Source organism: Symsagittifera roscoffensis, chromosome 5 (genome assembly GCF_963678635.1).
Source record: "Symsagittifera roscoffensis chromosome 5, txSymRosc1.1, whole genome shotgun sequence".
NCBI lineage: Eukaryota > Metazoa > Xenacoelomorpha > Acoela > Convolutidae > Symsagittifera > Symsagittifera roscoffensis.
Window position 1 is genome coordinate 14,927,852 of NC_087066.1, and position 22,126 is coordinate 14,949,977.

Consider the following 22,126-nt stretch of genomic DNA (forward strand, 5'->3'; position numbering starts at 1 on the left):
TCCCATTTATGAGAATTGGATGATAAGCATTTTTAGTCAACCCGGGTAAGTACAAGTTGAAAGTGTGCGTAGAAGAGCGAATTAGGTAATCAATGTATGGTTACGTAGCAGTATTTAGACAACTGCGTATTCCTACTTGTCAGTAAGCAGACAAATACTGTGTTAACCAATCAGACTCGAGATAAGGAACAAATTAATAAATAATAATTATTTATTTCGAAAGTTTGCTTTCTCATCTTGATTCTGATTGGTTAATACAGTATTTGTCTGCTTACTGACGAGTAAGAATACGTGGTTGTCTAAATACAGACCGCACTCCTCAATGTATATACTGCACAGCTGCTATATTGTGCGCGGGTTACGGGTGGAATATTCACCCGCGACTAAACTGTCTGATGGCGTCACAACAGCAGATCTGCAATCTCCCCTTTTCGTTGAAAACTTTTGCCTATGTCATTCTGATCAAGATAGTAGAAAAAAGGAAGACAATTTCTAATTCAAGCATATTAAGGCTATCGTTAGTTCTATTGCACGCATCATTCATACATTGCACTACGTTTATAAAGACTTGTATCTTTATTTTGGACACAGAATTGATAGAAAAGTTGACGTTTTAGACATTTGTACACTTATAAGCAGTATATTCACATTAAATCACATTAATTAAAATTGGGTAAATTTCAAGACGCAATCCAATTCAGATAATTCTCAGTTGACGATAAGTTTTGGAGGTTTGAAGAACTGGGTTAGTTTTTCCAGCCTGTCTTTGCTCTCCGAGCCGACTGAGTTGTCGGACAAATCCAGAGTGTTGAGACTGTTACTAGCCACCAGAGGAGTCAAACCTCTGATTTTGTCTGGATCGATATTGCACCTGAAATGAAGCTTATCAGCTTTCTTTCAAACTCTTTTTCGTGTTTGTTTTAGCCAGTTTGAAGGTATATCCTCAAAAACTTCAGAAAGACTAACTTTTTCTGCTGAAAATCAAAATCAAGATTTGGTTGGAAGCTTCCACAAACGCCCAACAAGACTGCTCGTATCAGAGCGACACCGTGTATGTTCCGAATGCACTTAATCGCCAATACAGTAGAGTTCGATTTACAAAAATGGGGTAATTTAAAAAAAAATACTTTTGCTTTCTGATTTTTTGGAAAATCATCATTCCATACGCTATTGAATACAAACTGATATTTTGTTCAAAGCTTCGAAGGAAGCGCTGAAGCGTAATATTGATGCTTGGATGTTTTTTAGTCAATTTAATTACACCGAAGACTTTAGTCAAGGTGTTATGGTATCGTGTAACGGGTTTTTTTTTTTAATGTTGTCTGTTGTCAAGTGTCGACAAATAACGTCCACAGTTATCAATTATCATGTGGGCTGGACTATATCGCGCTATGTCACGTGATTGCGTATGTTTGTTTCTTTATTTGTTCATCTTTATTTATTTAATTATCTGTTCTTCTATTTATTTAATTATGTTTAGTTTGCTTATATTTATTTATAATTTATGTATGTACATAATTATTTTTGTTTATTTTTATCACGTGTTTTGTTTATTTATTTAATTATTCTTTCTTTCATTTAGTTTTGCTTTTATTATTTCTGCGTGTGTATTTATTTAATTTATTTATTTTCATTTATTTATATTATGGGTCTGTTTGTTTGGTTATTTGTTCATATATATTTTTTCATGTCTATTTAATTATTTGTACATTTCACTTTAGCTTTTATTTATTTATTTATTTATTTATTTATTTATGTATTTATATATGTATTTATTTATTTATTTATGTATTGATTTATTTTGTTATTGCTTATTTATTTATCAGGTGTGTTTTGTTTATTTGTTGATATTTATTTCTATATTTATTTAATTATTCTTTCTTTCATTTAGTTTTGCTTTTATTATTTATGTATGTGTATTTATTTCATTTAGTTATTTTCATTTATTCATATTATGGGTCTGTTTGTTTGGTTATTTGTTCATATATATTTTTTCATGTCTATTTAATTATTTGTACATTTCACTTTTGCTTTTATTTATTTATATATTTATTTATTTATGTATTCATTTATGTATTTATTTATTTATTTATGTATTGATTTATTTTTTTATTGCTTATTTATTTATCAGGTGTGTTTTGTTTATTTGTTGATATTTATTTCTATATTTATTTAATTATTCTTTCTTTCATTTTGGTGTATACATGTGTTAGTACGATTTTTAGCTCTAGAACTGTTATTCCATGATCTTTGTCAATATAGCAAAAATTTGACGTATACATGTGTTAGTACGATTTTTAGCTCTCGAACTGTTATTTCATGATCTTTGCCAATATAGCAAAATTTTGGTGTATACATGTGTTCGTACGATTTTTAGCTCACGAACTGTTATTTCAGGCCCTTTGTCAATATAGTAAAATTTTGGTGTATACATGTGTTAGTACGATTTTTAGTTCTAGAAGTGTTATTTTATGATCTTCGTTGATATATCAAAAATTTAACCTATACATGTGTTAGTACGATTTTTAGTTCTAGAACTGTTATTTCAGGCTCTTTCTCGATATAGCAAAATTTTGGTGTATACATGTATTAGTACGATTTTTTGTTCTAGAACTGTTATTCTTCAATTATTAGTTGTTCAAGTTGTTTGGTTTTTGCTTCAGTTTCTATGCCTTCGGTGTATTGCGCGTAGCGCCTATGTTCTAAGCGTTTTAGACAAAAATTTTTAATACCAACTGAAAGATATTGTTGTCTGGAGCTCAAACGTAAAAAAAAATTCTACCTGTAACCATTCTGTTTAAAGTTATGAAGGTTTGAAAATAGCTAATTTGGCCAATTTAGAATAATTTACGCGGGTCAAATTGCTTTCTGATAAGCGGCGGATTAAATCGTTTTGAATTGAATTGAGGCAGGTCATTGGGTAGTATTATTAGGATACTCTATTTATGAGACACTAAATGCATCCCTTTATACTTTACATCCGAATGGGGGGATTAAATGAAGAGAGCAAACTGCTCGTATATCAGTGCAAACCTTGAATGATCCGACTGCCCCTTAATCGGCAGAGAATAATTTTGTTCAAAATATTAGAAAAACATAAATTTTAGAAAATATCAAACATCAAGTGTGAAAATTTGAATTGTGCGAAATTAATGCGACCGATTAGCTTGCCTCTATTCAGTTTGAAACAATTTCATAGTGCGTCATAATAAGCCAGGCAAAAAACTTTCGTTACAACTTCAGCATGAATAAAATCTTCAAAGCGCGCATAAGTTAGTCCAGTGAATGGCCAAACAGGCAACTTTCAAACCTTTTTGAATTTGAACTCAGGGAGTTGGTTGATACCTTCAACGTAGTAAATAAATTGTTCAAAGAATTTTTCTTGCGATCGCCGAAATTTGACAGAATAAAAAGACACCCCCAGGCATAAATTATCCGCATTTCTTCGAAGGTCCAAACGGCAAATGAAACAGTTTTTTCTTTTCAATTTTAAAGATTATTTCGTCATTTTTTCAAACAAAAAGTTTTCAAAAGGCTTTAAAGTGCGAAAGATCTGCAATTCGAGGCGCACAAGGCTCCGTGCTCATTGCTTGAGGATGTAGCAACATTTGCCAGCCCAGAAATAGTAGAAAAAAATATATAGTTTGTAACCAGGGGCACATTATGTCAATAATTTTTGTTGTGGATAAATGATCTTAACAATTTAAACTTGAGTTACCTTTTCAGAGATAGCACTTCCAAATTTGGTAAAGTAGAGACTGAATTGCTCAGTTCAGTCAGAACTTCAAGGTCACAGAGGTCATTCTCAGACAGGTCAAGAGAGTGGAGGTTCTGCATTGCGCGTAAGGAGTGCAAGAAATTCAGCCAATCAGAAGAGCGCAATGCGCCTTGCTTAGCACAACCAATCAGCTTCAGTTCTTTCAGCCGGTTCTCGGAACTCACTGTAAAACAGTAATATTAAGTGGGGGAGGGGGGTACTATTAACTTTACTTTCCAAAGGTAATGAACCGGTCTAAAAACTTGAAATTGAGGTATTGCACTCAAGGTTTTTTTCTCCTGTACCGCATCAGACAAAATTTCTCGCCATATCTTAAAATTTTATATCTAAAAAAAATTATATGGAAAACCTTAAAACACTGGAAGCGTCTGTCTGCTTTTTCAATTTCCGGAAGACGAATTTTTCAAAGTATCCCAATTTTTGAAATTGCTTTGTTTTATACATTTTCAACCAAGCTAGTTTGAGCCAATTTACAAAATATGGGAAAAGGACTGAAAACTGGGATTTTTTAGTCAACGCTTTTCCAAAACCGCCAAAAAAATCCCTTAGACCTATGTAAGCCAAGCCTGAACTCACATTGAATAATGACATTCTGGAGTGTTTGGTTGACGTATTTGTCCACAAATTCAGTCTCGTCTTGCTTCGAAGGTCCACTTAGAGGAATTTCATCTGGCTTCTCAAACGGAGACGCAAAAATTTTGCTGTTTTGAGAAAAGTACACGTTTTTACAGCTGAAACAAATGATAATATATTATTTAGAAAAAAAAACGTATCATAATCTTTACTTGTTTGCCTATTTCTCTCCACTTTTAGTGATTGTCTAAGTCTTGTAGCATTGAACAACTACTTCGAACCATAATAAGATTGGATACAAAAAACTACAAATGTGTCCATGAAATTTAGCGGCGACCTCAAAGAGAAACATGGCTTTATTTGTTTCTACGGTTTGCCCAGTAGAAAGCCGACATATTTTTGGCCCATTTTCAAAACCCACGGGCCGTGTTGATATTTTTTTTTCACCTAGGGGAGAACCTCCCTTAGGTAAAACATTTACTACACACACCATGCGTTTGTGTCTATTATGAAAAAATGTCCAAATCCAACAATCAAAGTTCTATCAAAGATTGTTCTGATAATAGTATTTCCTGTTTTCGACTGAATGGTTCTCTGCAGACCTGAGAGAGGCGAGTGATTTGGAGTGATGGGCCGCAATGTCCACTATGTGATCACTCAACTCCTCCGTCTGCTGCGACTCGGAACAACTTTCAAACCTCATCATCTGCAAAATCAATACACTAAAAGAGTCGGAAAATAGGAATTTTTAACTGATAAGTATCCATAGATTATTGCATTTGATGCAATTTGTTAGAAGTTGATGTAAAAAACCTTCTAGAAACACATCCAATTTTCAAATTAAATTCTGTTGTTGCAAGAAGTATTTCGTTTGCCTATTATTCAGCAAATCACAAAACACAAAAATATTTGATAAATCAGCAAATCATAAAATTATTCTTCTTCATTCAAAATGGTACTTCAATTCAACATATAACTCAAAAAATGTCCTTTCAAAAAATTCAGTTTCATCTACCTTGAGGGAGTTTTGGGTAATCAAAGCTTTAAGAGAAGCTAGGAAATCGTTGAATTCTGGCTGGATGAAGTGACAATTCAGGAAGGTCAATTGGACAAAGTTGCGGCGGTCTTCGGGAAGGGATCTGATACTGGATAAAGTCTCCGAAATCTAAAAAGTAATAAACTTGAACATTAAGTAGTCATTTATTTTTTCGGTCGAATTTGGTCAATGGCCAAAGCACTTACCCATTGCTCGTCGCATAATGTGCTTTCAATAACCAGTTTCAGCTCCGTCGACTCTTTTTCTAAAAAAAAATTCCCTCAAAATGAGCAAAACCAACCATAACTGCAAATCTTTATGCATATTAGAAATAAGAGCACTTTTGATACTATAGTTTTATATCTTCTGTAACCAAATCTAGAAAATTTAAAAATAAAATAATCTGAAAACTCTTTTAATCTCAACTAAAAACTTTATTCGTATGTATCTTAACAACCTAAACCTAGAAAGGGTAAAAATATAGTCATAATTAGTGTTACCTTCGTTTTGAGGCACTTCACGTACACTTCCACTGACACTCTCAGAAAGCGACTGCTCATCATACTCGTAACTCTTTATCTCATTCACCACAGGGTTAAACTTCACATTCTTGCCGTTAGGGGGCGACCCAGGTGACTCATCCTCCTTTTTCACATGTTTCCCATCTTCCTCACTCGAAATATTAATCATAGAATCGGTTTCGGCTTCCGCATTTTTAGCATTCTTCAAGGAGACTATAAAACGATCATCCTCGTCTGTTCCTTGAATGTAATTGGCTGCCAAAACTTGTTCGGCAGTTTGACTCGGCACGCTGTCTATACTTCGCAGACTTCGCGTGTCGGCGCCCTCGGGCTCCATGCTTGCCGCGTCGTCGTCCATCTGCTCGCCGGGTGTTGCGTCATCAGTGATGTCATATTCGTTTTGGAAGTCGCCTAGAAAATAATTAGGAATTAAAGTTTTCTTTCGATGCAAATTTAACGTTCAGTTGTCTTACTTGGCATTTTTTGTAAGCAATGAACTTTATTCCAGACAAATTGATCAAAAATAAAAAAAAATTATTGGTAGATCTAGCTTTTCTCGACATTTTGAAAACTTTTTTTTCGACTTAACGGCTTTCGTCTCACTTTTTTCTGTCTGCTAGTTTGTCGTACTATATTTGTGTTGTATTAAACGTTTTCTGCTTTATGGTTGTCGACTTAAACTCTGTCAGTTCAGTTTTTACAAAAGCCATGCTTGTGTTATAGTATGAACTATCTTTTTTTTCCAACCTATGTCGCAAATATTGTTGCGATAAAACATTGTTTCGATAAAAAGTGTTCATTTTGATCAATAACCACCTATTAAGTACAGGTAATTCTAAAGATTTTATTACAGACTAATATTGTTCCGACTTTCGTAACAATAGTAACGGAAAATTTGTGCTCGGGGTGTTTACTTTTCTTCAGACGAATTTCGACTTTTAAACTAGCCATTTTTGTTGGAATTTTTCGTATCATTCAAAAAGTATTGTTGTCCTGAGCTTCAATTTGGAAAGATATTTCACCGGTGATAATTTTTCGTAAAGTTATGGGAGTTTAAAAATTGCCATTTTGAGAATTAACGCGCGATATATTTCGCCCTATTAACGCGTAAGCGGAGCTTTAATCCGTCATAAAAATCGTTCCATATTGGTTGAAGGAAGCTTATTTGCCATAATTGATTTGTTACTAGGAGCGAAATATATCACTTTGTACTTAATATGGCGTGTGAGGGGATGATTTTTTACAAAAAATCTGAAATTAAAAAAAATCCAATTTATTTTCATTACATTTAATTTTTTCCTTTTATTACTGCTGCATAGACTGCTCTGTAAGTTGCGGCATGTTAGTTGTTAAAGTTCTTTTTTTTAAAATTAACTGGTAATACTAATGCGTCATAATTGGCGTGAGTCAATTGAGTCACCTAATTGGCGTGAGTCACTTTCACGAAGACTCATTCAGAAATTTTGCAGTTTTACTCATTCAGTTTTTCCCAGTAGCGTTATCGGTCATATTTTTGCTTGTGTATGCGAAGTGCAGCAACGCCTTTGTGTCAAATTGTGTATACCACCTTGAAATTCTACATATATATAATTCGTGGACACCATGTGGGCAGTATATGCAATTTTATAGCTTATTGGCTGACGACTTTATCTTTTCTACCCAATTTTGTTAAGATCAATAAGAATCTGGCACTCTATTTTTTATTGCTGAAAAAAAATATTCCCTCAAGGAAGTCAGTAAAAAACGTAAACAAAATTAATCATGAAAAATCTGTTACTTTTTTAACTTTTTTTTTGGTTTTCTAGTTCATTCTTCAATTTCATCGATCGAAAACATCTTTGCTACTTCTTGAGGGCCAAGCTATTTTAACCCTATACTTGTTGTATCGCAAGGGTTGCAACGCTCAGCTTCGACTCTGTGTAGAAAATGTTTTTACACAAAAAAACTGTTTCTTACTGCTGTCCAAGTTAGTTCTAGAATGCGACTGAGAATCAGTGAGCGACTCCCCATCGTTCATGTCCAGAATGTTGGGAGTGTAGTCTTCGTCTCCTTCGGCGAGGAGGTTCTCGGTCGAGCTGAAGTCGGGTGGGTCGAAGATGTTCACCCCACTCTCCGCCGACTCACCTCCTGCCGAGTGAACCACACTCACTGCACTGCGGTTGGATGCTGCACTCACAGCTCCTGAAAAAATACATCACCTAATTGAGGTGGCATTTTTTGAAAAATTTATTCAATCACCATTCATGCAAATGGTATCAAAAAAATAATTATTCAGTTTGAGAAATTTGAAATGGAGTTTGAGCTAGCTTTTTCATTGCAAATCGTAAATTAGAACCATGTCATTAATAGAGAGCCTTAAAAATTTGAAATATTCTTGTTCAAATCTAAAAGGGTGAAAAATTATCCAAATTTGTTCATTGCAATACTCACCAGTCAAATTACTTTTTTGCCTTATCGTTCAGAAAAGGAAAGAGCAAAAGGGCAGAATGATCGTCGCTACTTACATTCTGACCAGCAATTTCCTCTGTTTAAAAGCGCAAATATCACTGATTATAACCGATTTATTTTGTTTCAAAGCGTGATTATTACTAACTCTTGATATTTCTCTGGTTATTATTGGGATCCTGCTTCACACTCATCACAGATCCAGGCCTGACCACGTCCTCCGCCTCATCCTCCCTCATCTGCTGTCTACTCCGAAGTCTGTCTCTATTGCTAGACTGCATGTCATCAGTCTGACTATTTTCCCTCGAACCCACTGCTTGTTTCCTCAATCTGCACTTGGAACTCTTCTTGTCTTTAGGCGGCTCCGGATGCCCCGATTTGTCTTTTTGGGACTCTAAAAAATGTTGGCGGATCAACAAATTTAGAGAACTTCAAAACTGTATAAGCACAAAAATTCGTGGTCGTTCATTAGTGGACTTTCATACATGTACCATTAACCTAAATCAACACTTGTACGTGTCCAGCAACTATACGTTTTTTTGATAGATTTACAAAAAGTATGGTAAAAAATACAATTTTTCTCGATTACAAGTCTAATTCCGGATTGCAGAATGGAACAATTTAGCCGTTGCTACAGAAGTATCACATAAAGTTTCCATCATAGTTCATTTAGTGCATCGATTTCTAATTAGAGCGTTTTTTGCTAGTGGGGAAATTTTTATGATTTTTAAGAACCCGAAGTACAATCGAAAGCGTTATAATAATTGAGGTTTCTGCGATTCGCAGATGACCTATTATATGAAGGGCTATCCAGCCTGTCTAAACATAGTCCGTTTATCTTATAATATGACACCGCGCTCGATGATGAACAACTGCTCTTTAATGAAGACATAACCCTAGGCCCAGTGGCGTGCGCAGAAATTTTTTTAAGGGGGGTTTCGAAAAATTTACAAAATGATTCGATAATGATTGTCACTTTTTGGAAAATGACAAAAAAATGCGTTTTTTTCGGCGCGCGCTCCCCCCTCAAATTTGGTTACATCGGCGCCAAAGGCGCTTTTAGAAAAATTTTGCGGTTGGTCATCCAAAAATGGATGTCGTAAAGTTAAACCAAAGGGCCCTTTGGGAAAAAATGGCAACCAGAATCGAGTGCGGGGAATTGAGTGCTATGGCTTAGGCCATAGAAAAATCCTTGAACATTCTAACTGATTTTAAATGTGTTTGAGTTAAATTTTTGTTAAAAACTTGATCAAAAAATTAACAAAAAACTTCTCCATTTTTTACCGGATTGTCAAAAATACAAAAAATTGGTCGAATATTTTTCAACGACGCAATATAAGATGACTAACCCAATAAAAATAAGCCGAGACCATTTATGCGAAAAAAAAGACGGAAAATTTTTTTTAAATCAGAGTTAAAAAATTTACAAATAACAAAACGAAAGCAGACAAACGATAATTCTGACGATTCAAACTTTCCCAGAGAAAACATTTTCAGTTTTATTTATGCATCTTGAAAAAAAGTTGAATCGTCGGCGATGGACGTGGCCTGTTCTGTGAGCTCAGTGACAGTGAACTGTCGTAGTTGAAAACCGTGTTGGTGGGTGGCTGTCTGGAGTTGAGATGTTAGGGTGCTCAAGAAGCATCTCTCCAAAATCTTCACTGCTGGGAAAAGTAGGGAGATCGGCCTGTAAGAGGAGCTTTCTCCAGCTGGTTTTCTACGCTTCAGGATCGGACTGATGACGGACTTCTTCCAGATTGAGGGGATTTGGCACCTTGCAAGTGATGTGTTAAAAACTCCGCGAGGTAGTCAATAGCGGAATCTCCCAGGTGCTTGAGTTGTAGCATGGTGATGCCGTCAGGTCCTGCTGCTTTTGAATTCCTGGCCTGTTTGATAGCCTTGAATGCCTGGAGGCGGGAGATGGTAGGGGCGTCTTCGACTGATTGTCTTTTGATCTCCTTGGTTATTTGAAGGGAAGGGCTCGTGGTTTTATGGATGGCCGGAGAGGTTAATTGGACGTTGAAGAGGTGACTGATCTGTTTTGGGTCGGTGAAGTTTTCTTACTTTGTTCAGCTTGAATTTAATCGGTTCATTTCTGTTGCTCTTTGGAGTCTTGTTGTCCAGGGCTTGGATAGTGCTCCAAAGCTTCTTTGTGACTGCCCGGTGATCAAAGATCTCAAAGATGTCCGTTGATCTCAACAAATTGCTTCCATTTGGCAGTCTTCTCCTCTCGTATTGCCATCTGGATGCAGTTATTGAGTGTCTCGACGCAAGGCGAGGTTGGATCGGCTGTTCTCAGAGCGTCTCGCTCCTTTATACATCTGGCTGCTCTCATATGGATGTCGTTCTTGATTAGGTAAGCAGCGATCTCACTTAATTACATACCCAACTTACCTACCGGCAGTTAATTCCCATCAACAAAACTACTCCAATTAACCTAAAACCAACGAATGCTTCTCATTAGAATAAAACCCTGACTAAATATAACGGAAGAATTATGCAAATATACAAAAAACATGTCCTTAAAGAAACTTTTTCAAGTGAAACTACTCTAAACACTCGAATTTTTGTGCGCTGCTCTTAGAAACTTAGATTTCAACAACAAATAACCCCAGAAACTATTTATCAATATCCTTAACTTTTTTTTATTAGCAAACGTTAAATTCATATGTAGAGTAGAATGTAACCGAGATTGAATTTGGGTAATCATAACTTTAAAAAATCTTTTTACACAATAACAAGGTTTACGCAATGTTTTGGGCAACATTTAAAATAGAAATTCTAGTACAGTTATTTGATCTCATATTGTTTGCTCTCAATTTTGACTGAATTTGTAATTCGGTTAAGCGAGTCGTTCGTCGGCTGTTGTCGTCTGGTCGTCCGATCTGCCCGACTTGACGACGTCGAAGTCCGAGTTACTTTCTGTGTCCGAGAAACCCTCGGCAAAATAACTTCTAGTCTGCTTGGGTTTAAATGCTAAAACAGAAAAAATGTGTTGGAACAAAGTGCGTTGTTAACATTGCCATAAAGACCAGAGGAGACAAAATAAAAATTAAACTGAAATTTAAATACATTTACGTTTTTAAATAAATTCTTTTTTGATATGTTCTTTTTATGAGAATCCTTCTCTTTTTTATGGCTCAAAGTTCATTGTTTTGATATTTCGACTCTTGAATCAAAATGTTTGAATTTAGTTGACTGAAACTTTACAAATAAAAAATTTGAAGTGTTTTTTAAAACATAACAGCTCAGTCAACGTTTTGTAATTTTGGGTCGTTAACAAAAAATACCCAATTTTTGATAGAGAAACTGTGAATAGAAAATGAAAAAAAGAAAAGAAAGATTTCAAGAAGATTATAAACTACTTACAATATAAATCTGAAGACAGAAGAAGAAATCAGTCGGGTGAAGTGAGAGCCAATCAAGTTGCGTGGATCGGTTGCATTGCACACGACACGAGTACACAACACGACTTGAAGAAGATAAATAGAATAGAAATTTCCACTCGGGTCACGAGAGTTCAGAAGAGTAGTAAAAAGTAAGGTCAAGGTGTGAAAAGAATAATCAGTCAGTTAAGAATGCACTTGCAGAGAAATAATAGTCAGATCTATTAGAGAATTCAAATACCAATTTAACATGATTTATTATAATTTAACGCTTTAACTTTGGGCATAGAACGTCCAATCCATACAAAATTATGGCCAATGTACTATAAAACACCTTGATTGAGCAATCAAAAGTACTCAACAAAAAATCATGATACATAATTTTCACTGAAGATAAAATTGAGAGAGAAAAGAACGTTATTAGATATAAAATTAAGATTTTTTTAAGAAAACATTGTATTAGAAATTATTGTATTTTTTTAGAAAACTAATTTTTTCGGCATTTTAGCCTTTTTTATGTTGGTTGTAATTATTCCAACTTTATTTGTTAAAGTTTCAAATTTAAGTTTTTTTTTCTTTTTTTTTCCCGTCTTGTTAGGTTTCGGCATATATTATATCGGCTCAGTGGGTTCATATCGCGTTACATGGTTCAACGAGCCTTTTTTTGTGTGTATGTGTTTTGAGGTGGACTTGATAACCATTTATTAGTCTTGAGTTTTTTTGAGTACTTTTTTTGGCTTTTTTTTCTGTTTCTTTCGGCTTAAATTTCATCGTCAATTTGCACCGTTTGACAAGCAAAACTTTTTTTGCGTGTGTGTGTGCTTTGAGCGTGAGAAGGACTTAATAATTTTTTACTAGTGTTAATTTTTTTTTCGGCTCGATAGGTTTCGGCCCAAACATATCAGCTTATTAACTTCATATTGCGTCGTTCGACAAGCTGCATGTGAGTGTGTTTTGAAGGTGAGAGGACCTAATAACTTTTTAATAACTTTAATTTTTTTTGAATTTTTAGGCCTTTCTTGTTATTTTTTAAATTTTTTTTCAGCTTCATAGGTTTCGTCCAATACTCTATCGGCTTAATGTCATCATATTGTTTCATTTGACCCTCGAATAAAGTTTGTGTGCTTGTGATGTGGGTGAGGGACTTGAAAATTTTTTAAAATATTTTTTCGGCCTAAAAGGTTTCTGCTACGGTATTTTCGGCTTTGTCACCTCTTGATAAATTTTCTTTCGATGCTTACTGTATTTTTTATTTTATCTTTTATTTCGATAGATCTAGTTTTGTCGACCTTTTCCATTTTTTTTTCGACGTAGCCGAAAAGTGTATCACAAGTGTATCACAAGTGCTGGCAAGCTCAGCTTCGCCTCTGAGTCATATGTTAGGACCATAAAAACAGATTCATTCAATAAAGATTTGGTGCAAATCCGATTGTCCCCTATCTTCCAAAGTTAAGCATGAAAGTAGGACATGAAACCAAACAACTCGAGCAAACTTTTTGCTTGCGAAAGCATTAAAAACCTCAAGCCGTGGGTATCATATCACCGCAAAGTGAAGCAAGGACGCACGACTCAACTTTTTATTTCAAAACTGAACAAAAAAACGGAAATTTCGCAGAGACATTTCGGTCAACATTTTTAATTCAAAACTGGACAAAAAAATTGAGTTTTCGAAAGAAAAAAGAAAAAAAGGAAACTTTTTTCAATTTTTTAAAAAAATTGTTGCACTTAATGACATTTCAAGGATATACCTCAGTGGTACAGCAGTCCGCTGCAACTTGAGAAGTCCTTGGTTGAAATCTTAGTCTCCCCTAACTGTTGAAGCTTGAAATAGTTTTTAAAGCTTTGACTTCTGGAAAAAACGAAGATTGAAAATGACTTTTGCTGTTCGATAATTTGAAATTGCAATAGTAATGAACGAGGGTAAAGCTCAGTGGTAGAGAATTCGACTGCAGAATGAAAGGTCCCTGGTATAAATCCGAGTGTCCCCTAACACATGGAAATTTCAACTAATTTTTTTTTCATTCGAAAATTTGAAACGAGGAAAAAAAATTATTATCACAAAATAAGTTAGAATGAAACACAAGAAAGCTGTTTTGTGACCATTTTGTTTGACGAAACAATTTAAAAAAAATAAAATGAGTCAATTTTTGACAACTAGTTGGAAAAATAAAAATCTAAACAAAGCTAGGAAATTTAATCATATTTTAAAACTCCGTTTAGTATTAAATAACTCACTTCAATCTAAGTTTTTGATTGATAAAGTATCGAATTTGAACAGAAAAACTGAATTTTTGAACAAACTGAAAACGAAGAAAAAGGGACCTATCTATGAATGTTTTCTCAAAAGTATAACTCTTAACCAACATTACGGTCTTATAGCTCAGTGGTAGTAGAGCATTCAACAGCAGATCGTGAGGTCAGCGGAGCAAAATCGTGCGTACCCTATTACCTCGAAGTGAAGCGTGGACGCAAGAGTTAACATAAAAAGTTTCAACCAAAATTTTTGATTTCGAAAGCATCAAACTTGGGCAAAAAGACTGAGTTTTCGAAAGAACGGAATAAAAAGAAAAGAGACTTTTTTGATTATTCTGAAAAATTTATTATTTCTAAAGAACCCTACGCGGATATAGCTCGGTGAACGGAAGAAAAGAAGAGAAAATTTCTATAAAATATTACTCAACAATCATACGCGGATATAGCTCAGTGGTGGAGCATTCGACTACAGCTCGAGAGGCTCTTAGTTTGCATCTGAGTGTCACTTAACTAATGTAACTTCGAAATATTTTGTTTTCATGCGAAAGTATGAAACGTGGACAAAAAGATTGACTTCTCGAAATAAGTTGATATGAAAATCAAAAAATTGTTTTAGGATCATTTCTTTGGACAAACTAAAAACAAAAAAAGAAATCAATTTCTGACTATCATTTGAACAATTAAAATCTAAACATAGGTAGGAAACTTAATCATTTTTCAAGGCGTCGAATAAAGTTGAATAATTATTTTCAACCGCGGTTTTTTATTGCGAAAGTATCGAATTTGGACAGAAAAACTCAATTTTTAATCACACTGAAAACGAAGAAAAAGGGAACTATTTACGAAGAAACTCTTAAAATTTTTTACTCTAGATTCACATTGGGGTGATATAACTCAGTGGAATAGCATTCGACTGCGGATCACGAGTTCTTCGGTTCAAATCCAAATGCCCCCTAAAACATTCTAACGCGAACTTGTTTTTAACGAAAAAGTGTCAAACTTGGACAAACACCCTGAATTCTAGAAAAAAAAGAATCTGAAAAGTTTTTGACTAGTGTTCGGTAATACTAAATTGCAAGTTGCACGAACGGGGATATGGCTCATTGGTGAAAAACGCCAGAGCAAAATGAGAGGTACGCAGTCGAACCTGTGCCTACATTTTCACCGCAAAGAAAAACCTGGACGCAAGAAAATAAATCTAAAATTTTCGATCAAAAATTTTCTGATTTCGAAAGTATCAAACTCGAACAGAAAAGTGAATTTTTGAAAACACTGGAACTTTTGCTATTATTCTGTACAAATTATTACTCTTACCAACATTAGGGTAGTAGAGCTCAAAAGAAGAGAATTCAACAGCAGATCGAGAGCTCAGCGGAGCGAAATTGTGTGTAACCTATCACTTCAAAGTGAAGCAAGGACGCAAGATTTTTTACCAAAAGTTTTAACCAACCTTTCTTGATTTCGAAAGTATCAAATTTAGACGAAAAGACTGAATTTTCGGATGAACGGAAGAAACAAAGAGAACATTTCTATAAAATATTACTCAACAATCATACGCGGATATGGCTCAGTGGTTGAGCATTCGACAAGAGTTCGAGAGGTCCTTAGTTTGCATAGGAATGTTTCCTAACACACGAAACTTCCAACAATTTTCAGTTCATGCGAAACTAAGAATTTCGGACAAAAAAAACTGATATCTCAAAATAAGTTGACATGAGAATCCAAAAACTGTTTTAAGATCATTTCTTTGGAAAAACTAAAAAGGGAAAAAATCAGTTTATGACTATTATTTGAACAATCAAAATCTAAACACAGGTAGCAAGTTTAACCAAGTTTTATGAATTCAAAGAGGATTATTTAAATCACTTCAATCGATGTTTTTGATTGAAAGCAACAAAATTGGACAGAAAAACCGAATTTTTGAAGAAACTAAAACGAAGAAAAACGGACCTAATTATGAAAATCCTCTAAAAATTTCTACTCCTAATGAACATTGCAGAGATATTGCTCAGTGGAAGAGCTTTCGAATGCAGAGAAAGATTACACTGATTCCAATTAGAGTGTATCCTAACAGATTGACACTCGAACTTTTTTTGTTTGCAAAACTATCAAACTTGGCAAACCTTGAATACTAGAAAAAAACGAACTGAAAACTTTTTCAATACTTTTTGATAAGATAAATTTGCAACTTGTACGACCGGGAGTATAGCTCAGTGCTAGAGAATGCGAGTGCAGTTTGAGAGGCATGCGGTTCGTATCCATGTGTACCTTAACCCTGCAAGTACTCCTATCCAACATTCAGGTAGTACAGCTGTGGTAGAGAATTCAACAGCAGATCGAGAGGTCAGCGGAGCAAAATTGTGTGTAACCTATCACTTCAAAGTGAAGCACGGACGCAAAATTTATTACAGAAACTTTCAGCCAATTTTTTTGATTTCGAAAGTATCCATTTTAGACGAAACGGATGAATTTTCGAATGAACGAAAAAAAGAGAGAAGTTTTTTTAAAAAAATTACTCAACAATCTTACGCGGACATAGCTCAAGGGTGGAGCATTCGACAAGAATTCGAGAGGTCCTTAGTTTGCATCCGAATGCCACCTAACACATGGAACTTCCAATTATTTTGTTTTCTAGAAACCAAGAAACTTGGACAAAAAGTTTGACTTCACAGAATGTGTCAAAAAAAATAAAAAAAACTGTTTTAGGATAATTTTTTTGGACGAACTAAAAAAGAAAAAAGGAATCAGTTTTTGACTTATATTTGAACAATCAAAACATAAGCATAGGTAGGAAACTTAATCATAATTCAAGACTTCAAAGGGGATTAAATAATTCTTTTCAATCGATGTTTTTGATGGCAAAAATAACAAAATTGGACAGAAAAACTGAATTTTTGAAGGAACTGAAAATGAAGAAAAAAGGACCTAATCATGAATAATCCCTAAATTTTTCTAGTACTAATATACGTTGCGGGGATAAAGCGCAGGGGAAGAGCATTCGACTGCAGAGCAAGATTAGCCTGTTTCGAATCCGAGTTTCTCCTAAAAGATAGACACTCGAAACTTTTTGTATGCAAAACTATCAAACTTGAACAAAATCGTTGAATTCTGGAAAAAAAAGAAACTAAAATGTTTTTAAATACTGTTTGATAAGATAAATTGCAACTTGTATGAACGTGGGCTTAGCTTAGTGCTAGAGAATGCAAAAGCAGTTTGAAAGGTATGCGGTTCGGAGACGTGTGTCTCTTAGCACCGCAAGTTGAAGCACGGACGCAATATATAAATGTATACAATTCGATCAATCTATTTTGATTTTGAAAGCACCAAACTTGGACAAAAAAGTGAGTTTCAGAAAGAACGGAAAACGAAGAAAAAAGAAACTTTTTTTTAATATTCTTTAAAAAATATTACTCCTAACCAAAATTACGGTAATATAGCTCGAGGTTAGAGAATTAAACGGCAGACCGAGAGGTCAGCGGAGCTAAATCGAGCGTACCCTATCACCTCAAATTGAAGCATGGACGCAAAAACTACTACAAAAACTTTCCACCAAACTTTTTGATTTCGAAGGTATCAAATTTGGACGAAAAGACTGAATTCTCGAAAGAACGAAAAAAAAACAACGGAGAAATTTTTTTTGACTTTTTTTGAAAAAATTAAAAATCCTAAACAGAATTACGGACATATGGCTCAGTGGTAGGTTATTCAACAGCAGATCGAGATTTCCTCAGTTGGCATACGAATGTCGCCTAAAACATCGAAATTCCAACTACTTTTTTTTTCCAACGACTTCTCAAAATGATGTGGAATGAAAATCAAAATACTGTTTTAGGATAGCTTCTTTAGAAAAATTGAAAAAGAAACTAGGAATCAACTTTCGACTACAATTTGAAAAATCTAAATCTAAACAGGAAGGAAATTTAATCATATTTCAAGACCTAAAAGATTATTAAACAATTCAATTCAATCGATGATTTGGATTGCACAAGTGCTAAATTTGGACAAAAAACTGAATTTTTGAACAATTGAAAACGAATAAAAAATAAACTATTGAGCACTAAACTCTAAAATTTATTACTCATCATTAACTTTATTTCTCAATTCAACGGTTGCGGGGATATAGCTCAGTGGTAGAGCATTCGACTGCAGAGCGAGAGGTCCTTGGTTCGAATCCGAGTGTCCCGTAACAAATTAAAGCTCGAACTTATTATTTATACAAATCTATCAAATTTGGACAAACACCTTGAATTCTAGAAAAAAGAAATTGAAACGTTTTTAGACTGCTGTTAGACAATACAAAATTGCAACTTCCCAGAATGGGTCTGGCTCAGTGGTAAAGAACGCGAGTGCAGTTTAAAAGATACGCTGATTGAATCCGTGTGTACCTTATAACCGCAAAGTGCAACACAAACGCAAGAAATAAATCTAAAGAATTCGATCGAACTTTTCTGATTTCGAAACTTGGACAAAAAAAATGAATTCATGAAAAAAATGAAAGCGAAGAAAAAGGAAACTGTTTTCACTTTTCCTCAACACTTTTTAATCATAACCAACAGCAAATTAGTATAACTCACTGGCAGAGAACTCAACAGCAGATCGAGAGGTCAGCGGAGCAAAATCGTGTGTAACTTATCACTTGAAACTGAAGCACGGACGCAAGCTTCAAAACAAAAAACTTCATCCAAACTTTTTTGATTTTAAAAGTATCGAATTTGGGCAGAAAAACTGAATTGTTGAATGAAGTGAAAACGAAGAGAACGTGAACAATTTAAGAATAAATCTAAAAAAATATTACTCACGTTTACCGTTGCGGGGATATAGCTCAGTGGTAGAGCATTCGACTGCAGATCAAGAGGTCCGTGGTTCGAATCCGAGTGTCCCCTTACAAAAGGAAGCTCGAACTTATTATTTATGCAAATCTATCGATTTTGGACAAATACCTTGAATTCTAGAAAAAAAAGAAACTGAAACGTTTTTGAACTGCTGTTAAATAATACAAAATTGCAACTTCCACGAACGGGAGCTGGCTCAGTGGTAAAGAATGCGAGTGCAGTTTAAGAGATACGCTGATTGAATCCGTGTGTACCTTATCACCGCAAAGTGCAACACAAACGCAAGATATAAATCTAAGCAATTCGATCGAACTTTTCTGATTTCGAAATTACCAAACTTGGACAAAAAATGAATTCACGAAAGAAATGAAAACGAAGAAAAAAAGAAACTGTTGTCACTTTTGTTCTACATTTATGAATCCTAACCAACATTACATAAGTATAGCTCACTGGCAGAGAATTCAACAGCAAATCGAGAGGTCAGCGGAGTGAAATCGTGTATAACTTATCACCTGAAACTGAAGCACGGATGCAAACTTCAAAACAAAAAGCTTCAACCAAGATGTTTTGATTTTGAAAGTATCAAATTTGGACAGAAAAACTGATTTATTGTACGAAACGAAAACAAAGAGAAAGTGAACAAGTTATGAAGCAAACCTACAAAAATTATTACTCACATTTACCGTTGCGGGGATATAGCTCAGTGGTAGAGCATTCGACTGCAGATCAAAAGGTCTGTGGTTCGAATCCGAGTGTCCCCTTACAAAATGAAGCTCGAACTTATTATTCATGCAAATCTATCGATTTTGGACAAATACCTTGAATTCTAGAAAAAAAAGAAACTGAAACGTTTTTGAACTGCTGTTAAATAATACAAAATTGCAACTTCCACGAACGGGAGCTGGCTCAGTGGTAAAGAATGCGAGTGCAGTTTAAGAGATACGCTGATTGAATCCGTGTGTACCTTATCACCACAAAGTGCAACACAAACGCAAGATATAAATCTAAGCAATTCGATCGAACTTTTCTGATTTCGAAATTACCAAACTTGGACAAAAAATGAATTCATGAAAGAAATGAAAACGAAGAAAAAAAGAAACTGTTGTCACTTTTGTTCTACATTTATTAATCCTAACCAACATTACATAAGTATAGCTCACTGGCAGAGAATTCAACAGCAGATCGAGAGGTCAGCGGAGTGAAATCGTGTATAACTTATCACCTGAAACTGAAGCACGGATGCAAACTTCAAAACAAAAAGCTTCAACCAAACTGTTTTGATTTTGAAAGTATCAAATTTGGACAGAAAAACTGAATTATTGTACGAAACGAAAACAAAGAGAAAGTGAACAAGTTATGAAGCAAACCTACAAAAATTATTACTCACATTAACCATTGTGGGATATAGCTTAGTGGTACAGCATTCGACTACAGCTTGAGAGGTCCTTGGTTCGAAACTCGCACTTTGAAGCTCGAACTTATTTTTAATGCAAATCTATCAAAATGGGACAAACACCTTGAATTCTAGAGAAAAAAGAAACTGACACGTTTTTGCACTGTTGTTAGATAATTTAAAATTGCAACTTCCACGAACGGGATCTGGCTCAGTGGTAAAGAATGCGAGTGCAGTTTAAGAGATACGCTGATTGAATCCGTGTGTACCTTATCACCGCAAAGTGCAACACAAACGCAAGTTATAAATCTAAACAATTCGATCGATTTTTTCTGATTTCGAAAGTACCCAACTTGACCAAAAGAATGAATTCATGAAAGAAATGAAAACTAAGACAAAAAAACTACTGTCACTTTTCCTCAACACTTATTAATCCTAACCAACATCAAATTAGTATAGCTCACTGGCAAAGAATTCAACAGCAGATCGAGAGGTGATCGGAGCGAAATCGTGTGTAACTTATCACCTGAAACTGAAGCACGGACGCAAGCTTCAAAACTTCAACCAAAATTTTGATTTCGAGAGTATAAAATTTGGATAGAAAAACTAAACTTTTGAATGAAGTCAAAACGAAGAGAAAGGGAACAATTTATCAATAAATTCTAAAAATTCTTATTACTCAATTTCAACGTTGCTGGGATATAGCTCAGTGGTAGAGCATTCGTCTGCAGAGCGAGAGGTCCTTGGTTCGAATCCGAGTTTTCCCCTAACAAATCTATCAATTTTGGACAAACACCTTGAAGTCTAGAAAAAAAAGAAACTGAAACGTTTTTGGACTGCTGTTAGATAATATAAAATTGCTACTTCCACGAACGGGATCTGGCTCAGTGGTAAAGAATGCGAGTGCAGTTTGAGAGATTCGCTGATTGAATCCGTGTGTACCTTATCACCGCAAAGTGCAACACAAACGCAAGATATAAATCTAAATAATTCGATCGATTTTTTCTGATTTCGAAAGTATCAAACTTGGACAAAAAAATTAATTCATGAAAAAACTGAAAACGAAGGAAAACGGAAGAATTTTCTTCAACATTTAATAAACCTAACCAACATTACCCTTAGTATAGCTCACTGGCAGAGAAATCAACAGCAGACCGAGAGGTCAGCGGAGCGAAATCGTGTTTAACTTATCACCTGAAACTGAAGCGCGGATGCAAGCTTCAAAACAAAAAGCTTTAAGCTATTTTTTTAATTTTGAAAGTATCAACTTTTGACAGAAAAACTGAATTTTTGAACAAAGTGAAAACGAAGAGAAAGGGAACAGTTTATGAATAAAATCTAAAAATAATTACTCACTTCAACCGTTGCGGGGATATAGCTCAGTGGCAGAGCATTAGATTGCAGATCAAGAGGTCCGTGGTTCGAATCCCAGTGTCCCCTAACAAATTGAAGCTCGAACTTATTATTTATGCAAATCTATCAAATTTGTACAAACACCTTGAATTCTGGAAAAAAGAAAGTGAAACGTTTTTAGACTGCTGTTAGATAATACTAAATTGCAACTTCCCAGAACGGGTCTGGCTCAGTGGTAAGGAATGCGAGTGCAGTTTAATAGATTTGCTGATTGAATCTGTGTGTACCTTATCATCGCAAAGTGCAACAAAAACGCAAGATATAAATCTAAACAATTCGATCGAATTTTTTTGATTTCGAAATTACCAAACTTGGACAAAAAATGAATTCATGAAAGAAATGAAAACGAAGAAAAAAAGAAACTGTTGTCACTTTTGTTCTACATTTATTAATCCTAACCAACATTACATAAGTATAGCTCACTGGCAGAGAATTCAACAGCAGATCGAGAGGTCAGCGGAGTGAAATCGTGTATAACTTATCACCTAAAACTGAA

General features: G+C 34.7%; 1 protein-coding gene and 4 non-coding genes across 5 annotated transcripts in view; 4 read left to right on the top strand and 1 right to left on the bottom strand.

Annotated features, from left to right (window-relative positions):
- Positions 1 to 476: 476 nt before the first annotated feature.
- LOC134846617 (uncharacterized) overlaps positions 477 to 22,126 on the bottom strand; it is a gene marked incomplete in the record, with an annotated part of 112,073 nt that continues 90,423 nt past the window's right edge. Inside the window, 9 exon segments of the mRNA XM_063864002.1 lie at positions 477 to 871; positions 3,719 to 3,941; positions 4,355 to 4,509; positions 4,954 to 5,057; positions 5,367 to 5,516; positions 5,594 to 5,652; positions 5,888 to 6,319; positions 7,865 to 8,089; positions 8,502 to 8,747. Coding sequence (XP_063720072.1) covers positions 709 to 871; positions 3,719 to 3,941; positions 4,355 to 4,509; positions 4,954 to 5,057; positions 5,367 to 5,516; positions 5,594 to 5,652; positions 5,888 to 6,319; positions 7,865 to 8,089; positions 8,502 to 8,747 — 1,757 coding nt within the window.
- Trnac-gca (transfer RNA cysteine (anticodon GCA)) lies at positions 18,106 to 18,181 on the top strand. The gene has a single exon. It is a non-coding gene; the product is annotated as a tRNA-Cys (tRNA).
- Trnac-gca (transfer RNA cysteine (anticodon GCA)) lies at positions 18,804 to 18,875 on the top strand. The gene has a single exon. It is a non-coding gene; the product is annotated as a tRNA-Cys (tRNA).
- Positions 19,514 to 19,585, top strand: Trnac-gca (transfer RNA cysteine (anticodon GCA)). The gene has a single exon. It is a non-coding gene; the product is annotated as a tRNA-Cys (tRNA).
- Trnac-gca (transfer RNA cysteine (anticodon GCA)) lies at positions 20,913 to 20,987 on the top strand. The gene has a single exon. It is a non-coding gene; the product is annotated as a tRNA-Cys (tRNA).